At 37.5% G+C, this 23,664-nt stretch overlaps 1 protein-coding gene and 1 pseudogene across 5 annotated transcripts; one reads left to right on the top strand and one right to left on the bottom strand.

Moving 5' to 3' along the window:
• The first annotated feature begins 4,092 nt into the window (after nucleotides 1-4,092).
• On the top strand, nucleotides 4,093-6,830 carry LOC127507297 (sialic acid synthase-like; annotated as a pseudogene).
• Nucleotides 6,831-10,868: 4,038 nt separating this feature from the next.
• On the bottom strand, nucleotides 10,869-22,725 carry LOC127507292 (plexin-B2-like). 5 transcript variants are annotated; one of them, XM_051884279.1, is made up of 12 exons: nucleotides 22,562-22,725; nucleotides 16,779-17,890; nucleotides 16,028-16,216; nucleotides 15,006-15,131; nucleotides 14,395-14,495; nucleotides 14,017-14,143; nucleotides 13,746-13,902; nucleotides 12,758-12,869; nucleotides 12,335-12,480; nucleotides 11,485-11,550; nucleotides 11,284-11,404; nucleotides 10,869-11,182 (listed from the first exon to the last, which is right to left on the bottom strand). In XM_051884279.1, exons 2-9 carry the CDS (start codon nucleotides 17,886-17,888, stop codon nucleotides 12,441-12,443), a joined length of 1,962 nt encoding a protein of 653 aa, XP_051740239.1. In that variant the 5' UTR covers nucleotides 17,889-17,890; nucleotides 22,562-22,725; the 3' UTR covers nucleotides 10,869-11,182; nucleotides 11,284-11,404; nucleotides 11,485-11,550; nucleotides 12,335-12,440. The 5 variants fall into 5 exon arrangements, with proteins under 5 accessions (XP_051740239.1, XP_051740238.1, XP_051740237.1 ...); XM_051884278.1 differs by having other exon boundaries at nucleotides 11,485-12,480; XM_051884277.1 differs by lacking the exon at nucleotides 12,335-12,480.
• Between the last annotated feature and the right edge of the window lie 939 nt (nucleotides 22,726-23,664).

Below are 23,664 nucleotides of genomic sequence, written 5' to 3'. Positions count from 1 at the left end.
TAACGGTGTCACCAGGAACAGGGTGGGCAAACATTGGTTTAAAGAGTGTAAAAACCTTGTGATGTCTGGGTAAATCAATATAATAAGTTTTTATGCTGTTTGAGTGCAAACATGGATATCCATTTTGTAGCTGATGAACACTTTCCTATACGGTATTTCTAATCTAAAGTTAAATTCATACATTATAAAACGCAGAGTTACAATAACTCATTTCAACTGAGCAAATGGATTGACTCAATCCATTTAAGTTTAGAAACCAATACTTATGAGTACTGAGTACTGTGCTGCTGAAGTGGAGATTTGACTCAGGAAAAAACTAATTTTGAGAAAATGGCTTTTAAAAAACAACTACATGTTTTTAAGTTTACCAAACCTTTTGAGTCTCAAAGACTAAGAAATGCAATTTTATCCAACAAAATTTCCTAACTCCCAACTAGTCAAACACGGTTGTCTGAACAAAGATCTTCATATTGCTGAAATGTTAAGAGTTTGTGAGTTCCCAGCATGCATTGCAGCTTGAATGTTTACTATTATAGGATTATAGGTTTGCTGTTTGCTGACTTCATTAAAAAAAAAAAAATGTCATTATTGTTAGTTATTTGTTGTGTTGTGATGTAAAGAGCTCATCGTTGATTGCCACGTTTTTGAGGTTAGTGTGTCAAGCGTTCAGTAATATTTGAGTGAAATGTTTCATTGAATAAATTTGAGTGGTTTTTACAGTTTAGTCTTGGCTGGACAGACATTTTTAGGGCAGAAAAAATAATAAAATAATAATATCAGTTCCAGTGTTTGAATATGGTCTGCAATGATAACTGTGAGTACTGTTATCACTGGCAGTAACCCCATGTCCAATTGCGTGCGAATGTTGCTGCTTTATTATAAGGCGTGTAAAGTACAGTTTCATTTACATTAGTAATTAGCTAACAACCAAATGTTAATCGGAAAAGAGATGAGCCCATAAAATTGGATGCCACATGTTGACTTTGAAAGTTTGATCCACAATAATTGAAACTGTATTTAAACAGATGCTTGAGCTTCAAAATTATCTGCACATCCCTGTCACCCCACCCAATGTAAAATTCTGTTTGTTTGTTTTGGTTGGACTTTAACCTCAACAGGCATTTGGTTTTCTGATATGATTTATGTTTAATACACTATAAAAAGTGTCAAATAGTAGACTTATGGCAGTACACTGCAAAAAAAAAATCTTACTTGATATTTGTGTCTTTTTTGTCTACATGTTTTTTTTTGTTTTTTTTTCAGTATAAAAATCTAAACATTCTTAAATCAATATACTTGAAGGGGTGTTCTCCCTCAGCCGAAATCGCATCCAGAGGGGTTCGATTGTTCTTCCGCGGTAGAAATCGCGTTCCGGGGGGGGCAGAAATGGGAACGCGGGGGCACCGCGATGCGACCGCCAAGGGCACTTTCACTTTCGCGATCAAAGGGGCAGGGGCTCAAGCCTTGTGCACGCCACTGTTCTGAAGTTACGAAATTAACGTTAGAATAATGACACTTACATATAGCCTGACAACATCATAACTTTGACATTGACTTAAACTGCAATTCATCGACTGGCCGCTAGGGACAGGCTCCAAAAGACAGCAGAATCTCATTGACCCCCATGTTAAAATGGCCAACTTTACAGCAGAAAAAAAAACACGTTTACAGCCTGGTTCAAATTGTGGTTTTGGTCTATACTGCTAATTTTGCCCTTCATGAGAACTCATCCGTTTAAATTATATTAAGCCTTAAAGTTCTGCATAATTAAGGGCGTGGTCACTTGAGTGACAGGTGGATTGTGCTGCTGTCTGTGAGCCGTCACTTTACCTCAGCTAATTCCAGCCGCTGAATTTGGCATTTCTGCCATGTTTGTGCTTTTTTTTCGGGATTATTTTATACAATTATAAAATAATATGACTTGCTGCGTTAGTTTACAACATAAACTGCTCAGATTGCGTAATTTCTTGAAGAACGATGATGAAGAGCAGGTCATTCAGAAGAAATGTGATGCAAACAATGGACAATGTATCAATATTTCACGGATTTAACGCTTTTGTGGACAAAAAGTACTGTTGTTTGTTTTTCAATGGACGCTCATGGACATTTTACCCAAGTGCGACAGATTGTATTCATCTCGCGATCGCTATTTCATTACAAAGGTATGAATTCCCTTTATGATTTTGCCTGTTGTCATTTTCACACCCGACACAAATTACAATATTACTGTTGCTGGAGCATCTATATCGTAAAAAAGACACCGTAGATTGACAGTAAACCTTTAGAACTTTCTAATGATATAACTTATCTTTATTAATATTATAGATAGATAGCTCCTTTGCCTGCTTACATGATCACGTCGTGCTAGGTGGGAGTGGTTTCAGCAACCTCAGCTACAACCACGTCCCGCCTCTTTGCCCATTTTCAGTTATCCGAGAGTGACGTGCATTTTCGCTTCAAAAATGCTCTTCAGAAATTTACGGGTAATGTCACGGACACTACGTCCATATTTTTTTTACAGTGTATGTTCAAAACGCACGTCTTTCAAAATAAAAGTCTCGCATAAAAAACTGTTTTTTCTTTTAACTTTGTTTTTGCAGTGTAGCAAGTTTTAGGCCAGCTTCCATGGGAACCCATTTTTTCATAATAAAAAGGCCGTTTTGTATCTCACAATGGTGAATTTATTTCTAATAATTGTGCCTTTGTATAACTGTAGCTTCTCACATCTTCATTTCTCACGAAAAGGTCTAATGTTTTATATATGATGGCATCAATAAATTCCTTCTCATATACTCTAACTGAACTGATCTATATTGGCACTATCAATAAAATGAACTTTGACTGCGCTTTGTTGGGCGTTTTTGTCCTGAAGTCATCTGTGGCACAATGCCCTGTAAAGACGTTGGTGTGGCACTTCTAAATAGTTTGCTGATAATATGGCCTTGCGTGTTCAAAATTCAACAAAAGCCAGTGATCTGTACACTGTAAAAATAACTGTTGATTCAACTTTAAAAAAAAAAAAAAGTTACCTGGTTGCCTTAAAATTTTGAGTTAATTGAAATTAAAAATTTGAGTTAATACAATGAAGGCGATTGGTTTAATCAACAGAAACTCAAAATTATGTTATCTGAACCAAATTAAATATGGAAGTTGTTTTGAAAAAAGAAAAAATGTTCATGATAAATCATGAAAATAATTTTTACAGTGTAATAACTATTTACATGTAATCTTAAATACATTAGATTCAGTGGTGTAACTTTGTTTTAAAAAGTGTGTGGGACATAAAGTCATGTTTAACGTAACTTACATCTACTATAATACAATATATTGTTAGTCCCAAAATTGACCTTTCGCATAAAGCCGCCCCCTTTAGTTACTGTTGCTTTGTCAGACAAGCCATGGCGCTCTCATGCCACACATATGTTCTCACAGAATGAAAAATACATCTCAGAGCAAAGAGGACTGACAACATGTCGACAGACAAGACAGAGCAGGTTACTTTTGGTATGAAACAAAGTCTCAGCAAATTTTGTAATTTTAGTCAACTGGAGATGTTTCATGTGTATTAGGTGCATCCATGCTGCAAGGTGTTTCAAAAAGTGGTAGGGACAATATCAACCCTGGTGAAAAGAGGTGGGGACGTGTCCCACCCAAAAATTACGCCTATGATTAGATTCCAAAAAATTAAGTACTTGTAATTAGATTGTATTACATTTTAAAATAATTTTAATGAGACTACAGTTACTTTTCTACGTGTAATTCTCACAATGGCAGTACATTATTCATGATTCATTGATTCTACTTCTTCGCTATATTTTAAATGTTCCTTTCTATAAAAGTCTACTGCTTGTATACGTTCAGAAGGCCTTTGAAGTTTGTGGAATTGCACACACAGACCAGCCACTATCATGTGACTATCATATGAGTATCATATCATATAACTGAAAACTCAGAGCATTTGATCACTGCATTTACAGAAATCATTTCACATTTAAGTTAGGTCAATAATAAAATAAAGCCAATAATAAATAATAATAAAAAGTTCACAGTTCTCTGATGACAGTTAAGGGGGACAGGTGAACAAATGTTTTATTTTGGTTGTTTTTATTTTAAAATGATTGATTATAATTATTATTTATTAATTATGATTTAATTACTTAATAGCTTTTCAATAAACTCACAAACCCCTGCTGTCTGGGAAACCCTGACATAATGTAATATTTAATGCTTTTGCTCTTTCTTTTTATTTTTATCTCAATATGGTACAAGTAATAAAAAAGTAGTCAGAATACATTACCTAAAATAAGTAATCTAGATCACTTTTTTTTTTTTTTTTTTACAATTACTAACTATAAATGTTATATGCACTTTGTGGGTGTGTGGGAGGAGGTTGCAATGGTTAGGGTGGAGCACTTGTCACTTTAAATTATAGCGTGCCCTTCTTTCCAGCCCCTTTGCTAGATGCAAGCACACCTGTGATCACATCTCCAGCCTCTTAAATCAAAAAAAAAAATAGTCTGATAAAATGTCTGCTAAATTTGAACTTTGTCCTGGAAGAAAAATCGGGGGCTCCAACCCCTGTTTTATCATCGCTGAGATTGGACAGAACCATCAAGGAGACATAGAAATCGCCAAAAAAATGATCCGAATGGCCAAGGTAAAGTACTGCTTTATCAGATGTGAAGTCTGATACCGCGTTGATGCCGGTTCTTTTCATGTTTCAAACCAAGGGGGAGGGGGGAGCAGTGAGATATATAGATGTCAATGTTAGCACGAGCAGGGGAAGCCCCAAAACCACAGTTCGCATATAAAAAATTACAAATTAAAAGACCAATTTAAGTTAGAAACTAATTTTTTTTATATATTAATGATTTTACCTGTATTTTCTTAACAGAAGAAATGACCTGGAAACAGGACACAGAAACAGGGCTGTTCACACAGAATGTGTTTTTCCATTTCACTGTGCTATACTTTTCCATTGTTTTTCAACGTAAATGTGTGCAAGACGGAAGTCTTTAACCGCTTTGCTAACGTCATTTGCAGCGTTCTAAAACTCATTTTTCATTCAAAAAGTCCTGTTTATTGTCAACCAAATCCACTTCTACTTCCCCTTTTATCTCCATTCAGGACTGTGGAGCCGATTGTGCCAAGTTTCAAAAGAGCGAGATCGAACACAGATTCACCAAGCAGGCTCTGGAGCGTGCCTATACGTCCCCTCACGCCTGGGGCCCGACCTACGGAGCTCATAAGCACCATCTGGAGTTCAGTCACCAGCAGTACAGAGAGCTGCAACAGTACGCCAATGAAGTTGGCATCTTCTTTACTGCATCAGGGATGGATGAGGTGAACAAATGAAAGAGGGTCCCAACGGTTATAGCAAGAGAATATATGCATGTTACCATGAATTTTGATTTGCAAATGTCCCTCAGAGACCCAGTAAATTGAAATGTATCTCATAACTTTTCCTCTCCCTACCTCAATCAGATGGCTGTAGAATTTCTTCATGAAATCAATGTGCCGTTTTTCAAAGTTGCCTCAGCTGACACCAACAATATCCCTTACCTGGAGAAAACCGCCAAAAAAGGTAAAACTCAGTGACGTTGACACTCATTTCAAATGAAAAGTCCAGAAGCTGTTGTTACACAAATTTAAGAGAGTTGTTGCTGAAAACTGTTGACGGAGGTCTGTCATATTCACTGCCAAGGTCACAATGTTCCTCTATTTACATAACATTCCAGACACTATCCACAGTGACTCACAAATGAGAACTGAATCTGAGTAGCTTCTCTTGTGCACTTGAAATCAGTTATTCTGGAGCACCTGGGCAATTACGTATAGACAGTTCTGATTGGCCAGAAAGCAGAGCGAATGAAACCTAGAAATCCTGGTGTGGATTTTTTGGAGTTTAATGTTGGACTGGCTGTGTGAACTCATCTTAATGTGTTAATGACTAAAAAGTTGACCTTATTTTCTCCCAGAAGCAGCCATTTCTTGAAGCTAATATTTTGGCGTATTTGTGTAGGTCGTCCCATGGTGATTTCTAGTGGAATGCAGTCTATGGAGACCATGCGTTGTGTTTACCAAACCGTCAAGAAGCACAATCCCAATTTCACGTTCCTGCAGTGCACCAGCGCTTATCCACTGCCAATAGAGCACGTCAACCTCAGCCTGATCCCTGTAAGACACAAATAGCTTTAATCTAATCTTCATAATATTCATAAAATACTGAAGAAAATGTTTACATTTTTAGTAGTAGCAGAGTAGTTTGAAATCTTTCTGTTTCTCTTTTCCTATGCAGGAGTTCCAGAAGGAGTTTCCAGACATTCCCATAGGCTATTCTGGACATGAGACGGGCATCCATGTGTCTGTTGCTGCTGTGGCACTTGGGGCAAAGGTCCTGGAGCGTCATGTGACCCTGGATAAGAGCTGGAAAGGCAGTGACCACGCAGCATCTCTGGAGCCGGCAGAGCTGGCGGAGCTGGTGAAAGCAATCAGGACGGTTGAGATGGCAATGGGCTCGCCAATCAAACAGATGCTGCCCTGTGAGGCTTCCTGTCACAGCAAGGTCAGATATAATGGTCATTCTTTGTTTAAAATCAATAGGTAGCTTTTGCCCAATTCTTTATCTCCTTTCTTGCAGTTGGGGAAGTCAGTGGTGGCTCGGAAACCATTGCAGAAGGGTCAGACATTAACTCTCGACATGCTGACAGTAAAAGTGGCCTGAACCACACGGCATGAGACCAGAGAACATCTTCAAACTGGTTGGCAAGAAAATCACTGTGGACCTGGAGAAAGATGCCACCATTACTGATGCCATAATAAAAGACTGATGATCAGACACACAAAAACTAAAGGAGCAATGAATCTTATCTTATACTTTTATACATTTTTAAATAATCTATCTAGAATATATAATGGTAAAATATATAAAATCAGTCATTATTAAATCAAAGACATTTTTATTACATTCTTATTGTTGTGACATCAAAAATATGTAAATATGACGTCTTGTATTGATTTTGCATATGCCTGTCATGTCATAAATTTACTCCTTACTGTAACCTGTCTCATATTGTAAATGTGGTGAAAAAACTCTTTATCAAGTAAATATCTTTCTCTCAAATTATTTCAGCTCAACTTTGATTATGGGTCTTTGTTCATATTGGTTCCTCAAGCTGTATTCCCCGAAAGCACAATGTTTTGGCCTAGAATTAATTGAAACCACAGAGAATGCCTAATGAAATGTGGAATTATACTTGATGTGTATGTAAATGTGTTTATTGTGCATTGGAAACATGACACATATTTTATTTTTGTTTTACACAAAATAAATATCGTACAAGGAGATTTAAGTGGCCATGGTTATTTGGACCTGACAACATAATAAGTTATTCTACTGTGAGAAGAATGTATGCTGGATTTGAATACTCGTACCTCACCCCGGACTCGACGCAACTAAATTAACATAATGTCTTTGTATGTTTTTTTAAAGTTAATAAATACATAAAAATAAAAAGTGCACCTGGCGCCATTTTGAGTTTCAGTTAGGATGACTAAAACAGCGGGTATGCGCGTGACGTCACCGTTGGCCGTTAGACTTGAAAAAGACTTGAGTGGCAGTAAAAAAATAAATAAATAAATAAAAAAGACTTGAGTGGCAGCATTAGTTTGCAGCGTAAAAACACAAAACACATCCAAAACGGGAAAGAGATTTGCGATTGACTGTACAAATAGCCTTGACGCAAAATCTGAGGTATATTTTTTACAGACTGTGACAGAAAAAAATGGATCGCTGCAATTCACAGAAACAACTGGACTCCAGGCAGAGTAACATAGATTTGCAGTTATAATTTTGTGTAAAATTTGGGATTTGGGGGTAAAATCATATCCTATAAATTGTATGTTATATATTATGTTGACAACTCATCAATTAAAAATTTACCATCTTATATTCTGCATAATGGGGTGTTTTTAAATAAACACTGACAAAAACTATACGAGCTTTAGGGCTGGACGATATGACAACATATATATAACATTGATATAAGTGATGACTCCGATTTAAACCTACCTATTTTGTATTTCTATAAAGCGATTTGCTCTATGTATTTCCCCGGCGGAGAAATCAGGCACATATAAATGTCAGGAAACACGAATCCTGGTTGCATGTCAATATCCATGGATTAGTTTTCTTTGACACGCTATAAGGAACACTTTCGAGCCCAACCATTAGTGTAATCGTTTGTTTTACTCGCGTTTTCGCAGTTTCCCCTATTAAATCCAGTCATGCAACAGGTTCTTTTGCCACTCAGTCCAGTTATCGCTCTTTGAATTTTTTCGCTTCAAAAATGCTCTTCAGAAATTTACGGGTAATGTCACGGACACTACGTCCATATTTTTTTTTACAGTGTATGTTCAAAACGCACGTCTTTCAAAATAAAAGTCTTGCATAAAAAACTGTTTTTTCTTTTAACTTTGTTTTTGCAGTGTAGCAAGTTTTAGGCCAGCTTCCATGGGAACCCATTTTTTCATAATAAAAAGGCCGTTTTGTATCTCACAATGGTGAATTTATTTCTAATAATTGTGCCTTTGTATAACTGTAGCTTCTCACATCTTCATTTCTCACGAAAAGGTCTAATGTTTTATATATGATGGCATCAATAAATTCCTTCTCATATACTCTAATCTGAACTGATCTATATTGGCACTATCAATAAAATGAACTTTGACTGCGCTTTGTTGGGTGTTTTTTGTCCTGAAGTCATCTGTGGCACAATGCCCTGTAAAGACGTTGGTGTGGCACTTCTAAATAGTTTGCTGATAATATGGCCTTGCGTGTTTAAAATTCAACAAAAGCCAGTGATCTGTACACTGTAAAAATAACTGTTGATTCAACTTAAAAAAAAAAATAAGTTACCTGGTTGCCTTAAAATTTTGAGTTCATTGAAATTAATAATTTGAGGCGATTGGTTTAATCAACAGAAACTCAAAATTATGTTATCTGAACCAAATTAAATATGGAAGTTGTTTTGAAAAAAAAAATGTTCATGATAAATCATGAAAATAATTTTTACAGTGTAATAACTATTTACATGTAATCTTAAATACATTAGATTCAGTGGTGTAACTTTGTTTTAAAAAGTGTGTGGGACATAAAGTCATGTTTAACGTAACTTACATCTACTATAATACAATATATTGTTAGTCCCAAAATTGACCTTTCGCATAAAGCCGCCCCCTTTAGTTACTGTTGCTTTGTCAGACAAGCCATGGCGCTCTCATGCCACACATATGTTCTCACAGAATGAAAAATACATCTCAGAGCAAAGAGGACTGACAATTTTTAAGTCTCAGTTAGGATGACTAAAACAGCGGGTATGCACGTGACGTCACCGTTGGCCGTTAGACTTGAAAAAGACTTGAGTGGCAGTAAAAAAATAAATAAATAAAAAAGACTTGAGTGGCAGCATTAGCTTTCAGCGTGAATGCCGCTAAAAACACAAAACACATCCAAAACGGGAAAGAGATTTGCGATTGACTGTACAAATAGCCTTAACGCAAAATCTGAGGTATTTTTTTTACAGACTGCCGAAACCTATACAGAAAAAATGGATCGCTGCAATTCACAGAAACAACTGGACTCCAGGCAGAGAAACATGGATTTGCAGTTATAATTTTGGATTTGGGGGTAAAATCATACCCTATAAATTGTATGTTATATATTATGTTGACAACTCATCAATTAAATATTTACCATCTTATATTCTGCATAATGGGGTGTTTTTAAATAAACACTGACAAAAACTATACGAGTTTTAGGGCTGGACTACATGACAATATATATAACATTGATATAAGTGATGACTCCGATTTAAACCTACCTATATTGTATTTCTATAAAGCGTTCACAGGCGATTTGCTCTATGTATTTCCCCGGCGGAGAAATCAGGCACATATAAATGTCAGGAAACGGTTTCGAATCGCTTGAAACACAGCACGGTGGTGACACCTGCTGGTCAAAACTATGTAAATCCAATGAGAACACAGACCTTTCACAAACCACGTTCTTATGAGTAAAATGTCTCTGAAGTATATTCCCATTCGCGTTTTTTAACACACCAGGGTGACTATAGGAGCATTAAACTGTCCAGCCATGACTTCCTGTTCCACAGGAGTACAAATGTGAGGAAACACTAAGGCCAAATTCCTGTAATCATTCATCACAATGAGTAAAACCAAAGAATATAGTTCTGATGTGCAGCAAAAGATTGTTGAGCTTCACAAAATAGAAAGTGGCTGTAAGAAAATAGCTAAAGCATTGAAAGGCCAATCAGGTCAATTCCAATCAATTAAAGATGTTACAAATCTGCCTGGAAGAGGACGTGTGTCTATATTAGTTCACTCAAAAATGAAAATTCTGTTATTAATTACTCACCCTCATGTCGTTCCAAACCCGTAAGACCTTCGTTCATCTTCAAACACAAATTAAGATATTTTTGATGAAATTCGAGAGCTCTCTGACCTCTCCATAGACGGCAATTTAATTACCACTTTCAAGGCCCGGAAAGGTATTAAAGACATTATTAAAGCAGTCCACGTGACTAGTGGTTCAACCTTAATGTTATGATGCGACGAGAATACTTTTTGTGTGCAAAAACAAAACAAAAATAATGACTTTATTCAACAATTTCTTTTCTCCCGTCATTCTCCTACATGAGTCGTTCCTGTTATACAGTGACTTTTCTGTCTCTATGATTTACTTACTCATATTTTCTCTAAAATGAGTCATATTTATAAGAAATGGCTTAAATTATATATTTAGGTCTTCTTTATCACTTAAACAGATATAATAGGCATTAAAAATACCATTTTGTATTTTACACACATTTTTATTGATATATGCATTCAGTTTTAACCAATAATTGATTGGTTGTCTTTATTAGGGAAAAATAGTATATAAAACAGCTGGTAAACAACATTTACATTTTCAACAGAAAACAAATACAGCATTTACTCTGAATTAAAGCTTCAAACAAAAGATGAAATGATGTCCCAGTCGTCCTCACTGTAGCTCCTGTGCGAGTCCACATCAACATCTTCCTCATCTTATATTGAGATCCACCATTTCTGTCCTTCTCAGTGCTCTTTCTGTGTTTGTCTCAGTTTACCTCGTCTCCAGCAGCTGCAAAACAACAGTAATGTAACCACTGAAAATCCTCACTACAATCTAATAGCCTTTTTAAGAAGAGTTACAGGCTACAGCATGTCAATTTCGAAACTTACTGTTTGTTTCTTTTTGGCTTTTTCTGACACAACCTTGATTGAGTGTTTCAGCTGGGCCTTCCCCAGGATGAAACTACAAATACTTCTTCCTCATAGCCTCATTATAAATCTTGCAAGATACCTAAAAGACATAAAATATGTTTAGTAACAGAAGATATTGTAAAACAATAAAAAAAGTGGATATTGAAAGATTGGAACAACCTTCTGAACTTCTGTTACTGTTTATAATTTCTGAAAATCAGTTGACCCAGTCCTGTGTGTAGGATACTATGGTAAAGAGAAAACATTATTTATACTGTATTTTTTCTCAGATATAGTTTTGACATTAAATATATATAAAATAAAATTTAATATATAAATAAGTTTTACACGATATAGATAATCAGTCTTACCTGGTTAGTGTAGTGCATGATGTTGAAGTGGATTCGTGTGTGTGTGTGTGTGTGTGTGTGGATCATTTTATGTATGTAAAATATTTCTCATGTGAGATATATTTTGAAAGTATGATTGTTTATTTATATGCAGTTTATTCAATTATTCATATATATATATATATATATATATATATATATATATATATATATATATATATATATATATATATATACACACACACACACACACACACACTTTGCTAGTTTTGACTAACAAATAACTATTAAACAGCTACACTGTTAGCATTACATTGTCAGCAAAAGATATACATGTCATAACACAGAGTCTCTTTTTTTAAGGGCATTATTCAGTTTGTGAAGGTACTAGATTAACCACTTCTCTCCCTACACCATTAAAGGACCAGGTCTTATTTTTTGTGAAACAATCTGGAAAGAAGAATGAAGTTGGTGAGAGAATGCCTTCAAATTATGAATCATACATAGATATGTTCTCTACGTGATAAAAAAAAAAGTGTTAAGGTTAGCTATATTTGAGTTAAATCATATTAAGACTATGTTGAGGCTGTTTTGTGAAACTTCCCTGGCTCACACCCATCCATCCATCACAGGAAGCACCTTAACTGCTGGTCATTAACATGAAATGCCTTAATTCACACCTGACAGCCATCAGTCCTCACACCCAGCACTGTTTCAGCCATGTATGTCCGTAAAGTTGTCTGTGTACTCGAGTATCTCGGTATTTCTGGAAATTTACTGTTCTGTTTAGTTTGGTTCAGGATTTTTCCACATACATCCGGCAAACCTGAAATCACATGGAAGTTTTCCATGACCAGATATTACTGGAAATGACCCTTTTCACGCAGTGTAAGCAAGTCTCTATAGAAGCAAATTCAATTCCAGCTTCAGTGATGCATTACAATTTATGAGTAAATCTCATCGTTACAGATGCTCGTATTCATTATACACACAGTGGTGTCAGCATAAAGCGGAGACACACACACACGCGCGCGCACACACACACACACACACACACACACACACACACTCGCTGACAATAGAAGCAGAGACAGTAAACGTACGGTGTATGTTCTGCTTCCCAGACTGCCGCTGTGCAGTTGTAGAACTTGTACTCGCTGGATGCGACCTTCACACTATCGTTCACAAAGATGCGGACCGGAACCGCCACGAAATCTACAGAGACGCAGGGGGTCAGATTAGCCAATCATAGCAAAGGTTGTCTGCACATAGATGTCTTAAAGATACAGTAGCAAAAACAACCTGAGGATCAGAGAGAGGATAACATCTTTGCTTCAAGAAACCCTGATGGACATAAATAGACTAAAAGCACCATAAATGACTATATGAACTATATTCCAAATCTTCCAAAGTTTTGCATGAGGAACAGGCTGAATTTGAACTCATATTGAGTTGAACTGATTCAGTGAAACAAATCAGCTCAAAAATCATTCACAAATCAGATGCCTCCATTTTTCGAGGTAACAATGAGCTTTTTTTATGGCGATTTTTGCTCTTTTTGTAGCTTGACAGATGTGGTTGAAATACAGGAATGTGAAATTTCTCCTCTTTTTTTTCTCCTTTTCCACAATAAATAACAGCATATGGATTTGAAATAACATAATAAAATGAAATAAGAAATAATACAATTATTATTAAATGTACAATAATTTTTTTTCAATTGTTTTTATTACTAATAAAATAAATAATTATTTTATTTAAACCTGCTTTACAAACTTACTAAATTATATGCAGCCAATTAATTAATGAATACATAAATAAACAAATAAAATTGTTTGTAAATAATAATTACATTTAAATTAAATAAAAACAACAATAAGAACAATAACATTATTTATTACAACTATTTATGGGTCAATAAATAAAATAATAATAAAATAATAAAATATTTAAATATTTATAAAAGTAAATATTATATAACTAAAATGATTTATAGATTAACTAACTAAATTAAATATGTAATTAAACAGTGTAAACAGTGTGTAGAGAGTCTGTAAACCTCTAAAAGGCTGTTGACAGTTCATGACGTACCTTGGTGTGCAGATGCGGGGAGTATACGATGCTGTTCAGGTGAGCGGCAACTGATTCGGCCGTCCACCATCATGGCGCTGTTGCGATAAGGGCCAAAGTCGCAGTGGATGCGGTCGGAATCTCTGAGGATCGGCAGCGATTGGACGTTTATCTCCACCTGAGGGACATTTTACAAACTCTGAACTCACACAGTTGTGCTGATATTAGAGAAAAGAGAGAACAATCCTTCATTTCACTCCTAAATCTTTGAAACCAAACATTCGGCTGGTACCTGCTGGGACTTCAAGCAGCTGAGATTTGCCGGGTGGAAAGAGACGATTTTCACACACTGTTGGCTTGGACTCCACAGCCAACCGTTCTTTTCCTCCGCACGACTGCACTCCGATCGCCTGGTGCATCTACACAATCAATAACACATTACAACACAACACCTCTCACGCAATTAAATTTAATATACCACGTATTTTTTAGTTATATATACGTATTTATATACATATTTCCTATTTTATTTGGCTAGTACAGTGGAAATAGACAGGAAATACAGTGAGAGATGGAAGAATAGGGACCCATTGCTGTATTCGAAACTTTATCTCCCATATGAGCACCAGGAGGGCACAAGCACTATTTTAAGAATGATAAAAAAACGTACCTTCCCTCCAGGACACACCAGCCACAGTATGGATCTCTCTGATTGACGCAGGTCTGGCAGTCCTTCTTCAGATGGCAGGCCTGTACGGGCACCTTCGTGATCTGCATGAACACAAAATAAAACAATGATTCATTAAAGCTGCATTCAATAGAGCTGAAACGCTGTACTGACCAATCAACAATCACAATTCAGCAGGCAAATTCTAATGATGTCATCGCTGTTTTAAAAAGTTTTAAAACCCATAAAAAGTGAGATAGTTTCTTAACCTTATACTGAAATGAACTGATCTAAACAAAGCCTGTATGTGAAGTGGTTCAAGCAGAATTAATTGCAGAAAATTACAGAGAAAACAACAAACAAAAAAGCTTGAGGGATTTCAATACATCACCGCCTCATAAACACTGCAATTACATCACTGTAAGGTCATAGCCTCAGCAAGACGTACACTATACCACTGCCTTTTAAAAATAATAATGTACATTTTGCCACCAATAGGAGCCGTAACAATAAAAGGCGCTGGAATAATGGCAATCATGTGTTTCCTGAGGTTGAGATAATCAAAGAGCTACTACTGAGCACACCGTCTATGATAAATGACTCCAGCCTCGTACCTTTTTCTCTGTGGTGATGTACAAGTGCGCCTTGGTTTTGTCAAAGAAAAGGTTCTTATTTACGTAGCCGCTGGTTTTGTAGCCCGGACCGGGGTTGTACGCCTCTGGCTGGCTTGACAAATGTACCTGGGTAAAGAGAGAACAATAGACACAGAGAAGCCCACAATTAAAGAGTCGAGCACAGGACAGGACACATCTGTCATATTTACAGACCACACAAACCCCCTCAGCCCGTCCCACGCACCTGAGCCACACCTGACATTGTGTCAAAACCCTCAACTAATGGCCTGCAAGCCGCGTAATGACCATAAAACCTTGGCTCCATCCGCAGGGAACTCACAAAAACCTCCATCCGGGTTTTTATCCATCTATCGCTCAATTTCATCTGTCTATCCTACAAATAATCAGCTCTAACAAAGCCTTTTTATTTGAGAGTAAGATTTTGGTCAACCTCGGTTGTTTAAATGTGCTCTATGAATAAACATTGATTAATTGACAGTTTTATGATGATTTTTGTCATTCTAAAGCTTGACAGCAGCAGCAGGCCTCACTTACTTTCATTGTATTGAAAACAGTGCTGTCAATTAATCACATCTAACATAAAAGTTTGTGTTTAAATAATGTGCACACACACACACACATATATATTATATAAACACAAACCTTTGTGTTAGATCCGATTAATCATGATTAATCGATTTGACAGCACTAATTGAAAATAAATGAACAGAAAAATGAATTGTTTCTGTTCCACAGAAGACAAAGCCATACAGGTTTATAACAACATAAGAGTGAGTAAATGCTGACAGAATGTTCATTCTTGGGTGAACAATGCCTTTAAATGAATAGTTCATATTGCACATTCAAAAGTCATTCTGTATTGTTGTTCTTACATAACATCTAGAACACTTCCCACTTATTTATAGTGATCCAACCTGAACTCTATGGGGTTATGGCACCTCAGATGAGGGTTTGAGCACCGTGTGAATGTAGTTTCTAGAATTTAACACAACTTATCTCACCTTGATCACCTCTCCAGCATTGTGCCCCAGAAAGGCAATGGTGTGATCATTCTCGACAGCCACAGCCACTGCGGTCAGCAGGTTCTGTCTGATGAACATGGGATTGGCCTTCAAGGCAAACTCCTGTCGACTGGCCAATGGAGATGGAAGAAAATCAGCTCCGCACTTATTCAGGTTCACAATGTCTTTCTGCAAGATAACAAAGAGTAAAGGGAAACAGACACTTAAACATGTACTAAAATGTACAAAATGTACTTTTTAAATATTATGTTCCAGGACTTTATGTCTTGTTAATCTTTCATCAAAATATAATTTGCTCTGACTCCAAGACATTTCCTTGTATCTTCTTTAACTACATCACAGAAGTAAAACAGGTTTAAAAAGAGCACATTTTGTACATCTCTACCCTATGGGTGCTGTATGTTAAGCACAAAAAAAATCATTAGTTTCCTTTATTTCCAAGTAAATTATGGATTTAAATTAACTTTGGACATTTAAAGTCCTTTTAACTTACATTTATTATAGTGGCCCACATCTAGTAGGTGTGGAATCCACGTGTACCAGATGTGGGCCAGATCTGGTCCAGATCTGGGCCGACACTATGTTGCTATCTGGGTCATCATAATACATACACTGTTGGGTCCATAAAGAAGCTAAATATTGTTAGTTGTTAAACTCCAAAGGAATAACTTTTCTGCTTCAAAACAGACGTGTGTGTCATGGACCAATGTTATGAAAAGCTGCTACTTACACTGTGTTTGACACATGGATCATCTTTACTGGATGTGTAGGGACTCTGCACAACTAATCTGTCGTCAATCTTGCCGTTGTCCGTGTAGCAAGCGGTAACTATGGCCAACAGTTTCTGGTTGATGTTTTTAAGTGGGTACATACACAGAGCTGATTCAGTGGCCCCTTCCTCTGAGCTAGCCACCACGAACAGGACTTTATCCCATTCCCGGACATTCCCATACTCTCCGGATTCGGACATGGCCTGGGCCAGCTCTTTCCCTGGCTCTGTCAAATACGCGGCCTGGACTTTATTGTAGCGATTCTTCTGGCCGCAACTAAGCTGAAGCTCCGTGTACGAATAATAGTGAGTGTCGTTCTCGCAGAGGCGTGAAACGAAAGTAAAGTTCTTGTTGTCCGTCCCACCGAGAGTGCGTGAAAAGAGGAAATAGATGAAGTCGTCGTTTTTGAAGGCAAAGCGGAAGTCGTGCAGGTACTTCGGCACGAAGGGAACTGCTTGGACCGTAGACGCCTCAATGATGCTTTCGAACACGACCCAGTCACGATAGTTCTGCACCATTCTGGTGCTGATGAGTTTCGAGCTGTCCATGCTTCCATAGCCCTTGCCGACCAAAAAGACGTTGAATGGTTTATCATCGATTTTGAGTGTGGCCATGACACCCACTACGGAAACGTGCTCTTCGGTGCTGGCGGCATAAGTCTGCTCCCCTTTGCTGTCGCTGTAGTATATCTGCTCTTTGACGTTGGTGAGGTTGAGCAGAGAGCAGATTCCTCGGTACAAACTCCCACAGACTATCAGCGACCCGTTAGCCGAATTAACCAGCAACAGTTTATTGATGTTGTTGGTGTCTTTCAGGTCCTGGCAAGTAGACACTGGAGGTGTGCAACCCCTCGCATCTTTCTTGGGCCCCGTTTCGGCTCTGGCCTCAAGGTTCAATGAAGAGTCCAATTGATAAATAGTATTGACCGCACCCAGGTAAACACGCCCGGTCTGGGAGTCCTGTGCCACATTATTGATGGGCGTGTCTGTGGAAAACTCGAGTATGGGCTCTTCGGAGGATGCAGCGATTACTTGTAGCACCAGTAGGACCGCTGGTAACCAGGTGGCCATTGCTGTAAAAAGAAAGAGTTTGAATTAGGACAAATAATGACAAAATGCAAAGTTCAGATGTTGGAGTATCAGTGAGTATAAAGATGTTAATTAGTAGCGCTTGCTAAGGTAGACATCGCTATTACTATTGTTCATATGCTCTAGAACCCTAGAAACCACAAAAACATCCTAACAACCACCTAGAACACCCTAGGAACCACACAGAACATAACAGAATCCCACTGGAACAACCTAGAAACTACCTAAAACACAATATAAACCCACTAAGACATCATAGCATCACCCCCAGAAAATATATAATTACATGATATCTAATCAATTTACCTCATCTTTTGCGTCAAAACTGACTGCATCCACACAAGCAGCGTGCATATGATAGATTGTTTGCAGATTATGCTGCCTTAGCAAATCTGTTCTCGACAATGTACCTTTGTAAAAGTGGGGATTTAGAACTTACTAGCATGAAGAACAAAGCCTACAGACACAGACTGTGCATAGAGATCAATTTAAGACTCAAACTCAAATATCCACATGACTGCAAATGTGACCATGTGTAACAAAAGGGTAATATTAAGTGATGTACATTTTAAACACAGTATTGTTTGCTCTATTTTGCAACAAAATAAAAGTTCCAACGAAAGCCACAGCAAAACTGCAACACACGGCGGTGTTTCGTGAACGAATCTGCGGCTTTGAACGAATCGCGCGAGTCAATGATTCAATGACCCATTCATAAATACAGCCACTTGCTTCGTTACTGAATGAATGAATGACTTGATGACTCACTCATTAAGACAGTGACATACCTATGCAAGCTTGTTTCCACCACTGAATAAAAAAGGTAACTGCAACTTTTTATTTCACAATTCTGACTTTTTTTCCTCGCACTTGTGAGTTTACATCTCGCAACTCTGACTTTTTTCCCAGAATTGCGTGATGTCTTTTTTTTCTCAGATTTGGTCTGGTAATTGCGATTTTATATCTTACAATTCTGATAAAAGAAGTCAGATTTGCGTATTTATTTAAAACATTTATTTTATAAAGGTATATATAAAGATAAAAAAAAAATACACTGGAAAATCAATTTAAGAATTAAGAAACCACCCAGAACACCATAGCAACCCCTCAGAATATCCTAGCAACCAGCAAAGTAGTCATTACTGTAAAAAGACAGGTTTTAAAGAATGAAACAATGTTAACGCACAAACACATTATGGCTAGTACAAAATTTGGTGAAGGTCACTAGAGGTTGGCTTGACCATGGTGCTCAATCTCTCGACCCATTCATCCCTTCAGAAAAACATTCTTCAAATTAAAAAGCCTAACGAAGCTCAAACCTGATGTTAACCTGCCATTCCCTGGAGTTCCATCGACGCTGTGAAGTGATAATGCACTCACCCTGAGGGCTGAGTTAATTTCAGCTCTCTTCTGTAATTTAGATATAGACAGATGCCAAAGTGTGGCCAATCACCAATAAATCAACAATGAGATCTCTGTAATATCTCAATTGTTTCTCCTAGACAGCAAACAGATTAAACAGAGCAAATTGAGACTTTCACTTCTGTCTGAAGTGTGATTGACACAGTGGGAGAGAAAAATCACAAATACAATCTCCAATCTCTCAACTGTTTGTCTCAGAAATTTAAGAGATTAAATGGAGAGATGTGTCCCAAAGTTTGACTGACCCTGTAGAAGAAGAAAAAAAGGATCACCAATGAGATTTTGCTTAGCCTAAGTCTCCTGATTATTTCCCTGAGAAAAAGACCCAAGAAATCTCATAAGTCTCCTCTAAAGTTTTAGAAGAGATCAACAATTTCTTTGCAATTTCTCATCAAAGTCTCTAAAAACCAAATGATCTGAGCTGTCATCCACATCTTCTCTATCTTCTCTTTCTGTCAACAGTTGTTTTGTGCATGTTCGAGGAATCTGAGGAGAAACATCAAGACAAAGTTGATGCTGAAATTAAAACTCCATCAACTTTCCTGAGCTATGAAAGAGCAATCCAATTTTGCTCAGAGATTTACTTTGGGATTGGGTTTAGGAGCAAAGACCATCTCAATGCATCTGCCTGCAGGTGCTTGAAAGGAATCATATAATATTTAACCTCTAATCTAGGAAGATAAATGACTGCATTTACTGACAGCGCTAGACCTGAAAGGACATTTCAGCAGCTCTAACTCAATACTGAGCTCATGGACACAAAGGAAATGGGACGTGGACATATAGATCAGCGACAGAGACTTCGCTTAAGAATCACACTTATATATATTCAGGGATCCAATTACCCTGACATGTGTGTTCGTAATGCAGGACAGAAGGTCAAGACACACTTGACACACCAAATCAAGCTTGATGCAACCACGCAATCTTGTTACCAGAACAACATGCTACCAGAGTTTTTGTCCTAAACTGAAACACCTCAACAACTACTTAAAACGCCCTAGAAACCCCGTAGAACACCACAGAAACCACATGCTAGAAACCCAATAATACACTGTCACTGACAATTTCACATAACTCCATAGAAACCACAGAAAGCCCTAGAATACCCTAGAAACTCACATAGAACACACTAGAAACCTCATAGAAAACACTAGAAACCACATACCATAGAACACACTAGAAACCTCGCAGAACACTCTAGAAACCACAAAACGCCCTTGAAACCCTTTTGAACACCATAGAAACCACATAGAACACCCTAGAAACCCATAAGAACACCATAGACACCACGTAGAACACCCTAAAATCCTCAAAACGCCCTAGAAACCCCTTAGAACACCATGGAAACCACACAGAACACACTAGAATCCTCACAGAACACCCTAGAAGCCACATAGAACACCCTAGAAACCCCCTAGAACACCATATCTATCATTCAAAACACCCTACAAACTATAAACTCCAAACAAACAGTAGTAACCATTCAGAACACCCTAGAACTTCCGAACAACACCCTAGTGACAACCCAGAACACCTAGCAATCATCTAGAATGCACTTGAAACCCCATAGAACACCATAGCAAACACTCAGAACACCACAGAAACCACATAAAACCCCCTAGAACAACATATCACTCATTCAAAACACCCTAGACACTCTCTCAAACGCGGCTGTAATGTTACGCCATAGTCTCGGCCTGCACTGATAGCGTGTTGTGCTTGTAACGAGACTCTTTGAAGCAAAAGCAAAAGGGTGAAGGTTTTATGTGCATTGGCAAAAGTCCCTCCCACACAATCCAGTCTTATTTTCCCTAGAACACTGCTTTTTTCTACTCAGAATCCATCTGCGTGACCAGAGAGAAGCTGAGGAAATGGTTTTGTGCCCGTCAGCAGAAGGTGTGAAAGCAGAGGGGAAAAGATAGAGGAAGTGAAAGAACATGAGTGGGGGAAGAAGCACACCTTTCTTGGTTTAGTCAGCAGAAAGCGGTTTGTGGCAAAGATCTGAGGTCAGCTGTTGATCAACAAGCGTGAGAATGAATGCAAACTCTCGTTATGTCTGTCATTTCCCATGATGCTGTTGTAATCTGGTGTAACTCAGCCCAGGGGCCTAAAAACTACTTTCTCGACTTCACACATCGCCCCTAACCTGATTAAACCATAGATGGGACCTTTTAGAAGATATCTAAAAGATATCTATTTATATCTTTTCTTTTTTTTCTTTTTTTCATTTAGTACTGCCAAATTAAGTACAATATTCCTTGATCTTCAAATTCAAAAAGTTTTCACCCCCCGGCTCTTAATGCATCGTGTTTCCTTCTGGAGCATCAGTGAATGTTTGAACCTTTTTTAATAGTTGTGTTTGAGTCCCTCAGTTGTCCTCAGTGTGAAAAGATGGATCTCAAAATCATACAGTCACTGCTGGAAAGGGTTCAAATACACAAAAGATGCTGGAAAACTGAAGAATTTTTGGGACCTGGAGGATTTTTCTGAAGAATACTGGGCAGTTTAACTGCTCAGAATAAACAAGCGACTCATGAACAACCATCACAAAACAAAAAAACGTTGCTGATCATCCAGGTAACCACACACAGTATTAAGAACCAACGGTTCGCAAACTTTTGAGCGGGGTCATATTAATAAATTCAGCTATTTTTTTGTCTTGTGGACCATATGTAAACATTTTTTATGTAAAATATCTTACTCAGGACAGTACTAAATAAAAAATAAATAAATAAATAAATACATTTTTAATGATTTTTATAAAGTAAATGGAAGATAAACATTTACTGGACTGAAGCAACTTGGGCTTACTTGATTATTCATGCATCATTTTTCAATGTTTAAAAAAAAACAAAAAACAAATTTAGACAGAAAAGGTAGAACCCACCGGAAAGTCACACACTAGTTCGTACACTGTATACTACTACTACAACCTATTGAATACTAGTGGGGGAAAAAAAACAAACATTACCTATTAATAATTAAATGAAAAGTTGTAAGAACAAAAAAAAAAAAAAAAATGTACGCTAGTTTCAAGGAATTAAAGTTAAAACAGCTATTCACAACAAACCCAATCGGTACATCATCTCACATGCAACATGCGTCTCAGTCAGTCCGGGATATGCGTCCCGTCTGAAACCAAACACAACCGTGAACTGCTGTATACGGTCTTTTGGAATGTGCAAAGCAAAATATTCCGCGTCAAAACACACAAATACAGACTTACTTACCTTAGCAGTACAGCGTCCAGACCACGGATTCCCTTCAGATTGAGAGGAATAGATTCCCGGTGCACGGAAAGTTCACATGTCACTCACGCGTGAAGATACTGTAGGTGCCGAAATTCGACTGCTTGCCAGAATGAACTGCCCTTCGCGTGCACGCGCATAACGTCATTCGTTGACATCGGTGCAGCCAATGAATTCAAAAAATGTGTTGCACTTTCATTTTAATTTCATTTTATTTATTATTTGGCTGTAATAATCCTGTAAGTAACAGGATCCATGTATAGACTATGCAATATAAGTTAAAGGGTTAGTACACCCAAAAATGAAAATTATGTCATTAATTACTCACCCTCATGTCGTTTCACACCCGTAAGACCTTCGTTCATCTTCAGAACACAAATTAAGATATTTTTGATAAAATCCGATGGCTCAGTGAGACCTACATTGCCAGCAAGATAATTAACACTTTCAATGCTCAGAAAGCTACTAAAGACATATTTAAAACAGTTCGACTACAAACTTAATGTTATGAAGCGACAAGAATACTTTTCGTGCGGCAAAAAAAATAAAATAAAATAACTAATTTATTAACAATATCTAGTGATGGGCGATTTCAAAACAGTGCTTCATGAAGCTTCGAAGCTTTACGAATCTTTTGCTTCGAATCAGTGGTTCGGAGCGTTTATCAAACTGCCAAAGTCACGCCCCCCAGTGGTGAATCATTGAAATTTCGAAATATAAAAGTAACAAAGCCTCGTTTCCTGAAATCATGTGACTTTGGCGGTTGGATAGATGCTACGAACCACTGATTCGAAACAAAAGATTCGTAATGCTTCGAAGCTTCATGAAGCACTGTTTTGAAATCGCCCATCAGATATAGATCTCCTGTACAGTGGAGCTGCAAAAGGAAATATAATGTTGGCAGTTGAACATTAATACTGCAGAAGTAATACTGTCCCACTGGAAACCACTTGCCTTGGTGTCTACAGTCACAGTCTTCTTAGCAAACACTTGCCATGGCCAGAAATCACCAGCATGAATGTGATGTGCTTGTGAACCTGACTGTACAGTGGAGCTGGGGAGGGCAGCATAATTTCACCAGGTGT

Source organism: Ctenopharyngodon idella, chromosome 24, assembly GCF_019924925.1.
Source record: "Ctenopharyngodon idella isolate HZGC_01 chromosome 24, HZGC01, whole genome shotgun sequence".
NCBI classification, from domain to species: domain Eukaryota; kingdom Metazoa; phylum Chordata; class Actinopteri; order Cypriniformes; family Xenocyprididae; genus Ctenopharyngodon; species Ctenopharyngodon idella.
Note: the sequence above shows the minus strand (reverse complement) of the source record. Positions and strands in the feature narration are given on the sequence as shown.

Excerpts from the sequence above, each read along its gene's own strand:
- LOC127507292 (XM_051884277.1), bottom strand. The coding sequence starts at position 17,888 with ATGGCCACCTGGTTACCAGCGGTCCTACTGGTGCTACAAGTAATCGCT. Across the intron at positions 15,132-16,027 it reads ATGCTGGAGAGGTGATCAAG|GTACATTTGTCAAGCCAGCC; the intron begins GTGAGATAAGTT and ends CTCTTTACCCAG. Across the intron at positions 14,496-15,005 it reads ACATCACCACAGAGAAAAAG|ATCACGAAGGTGCCCGTACA; the intron begins GTACGAGGCTGG and ends GTGTTCATGCAG.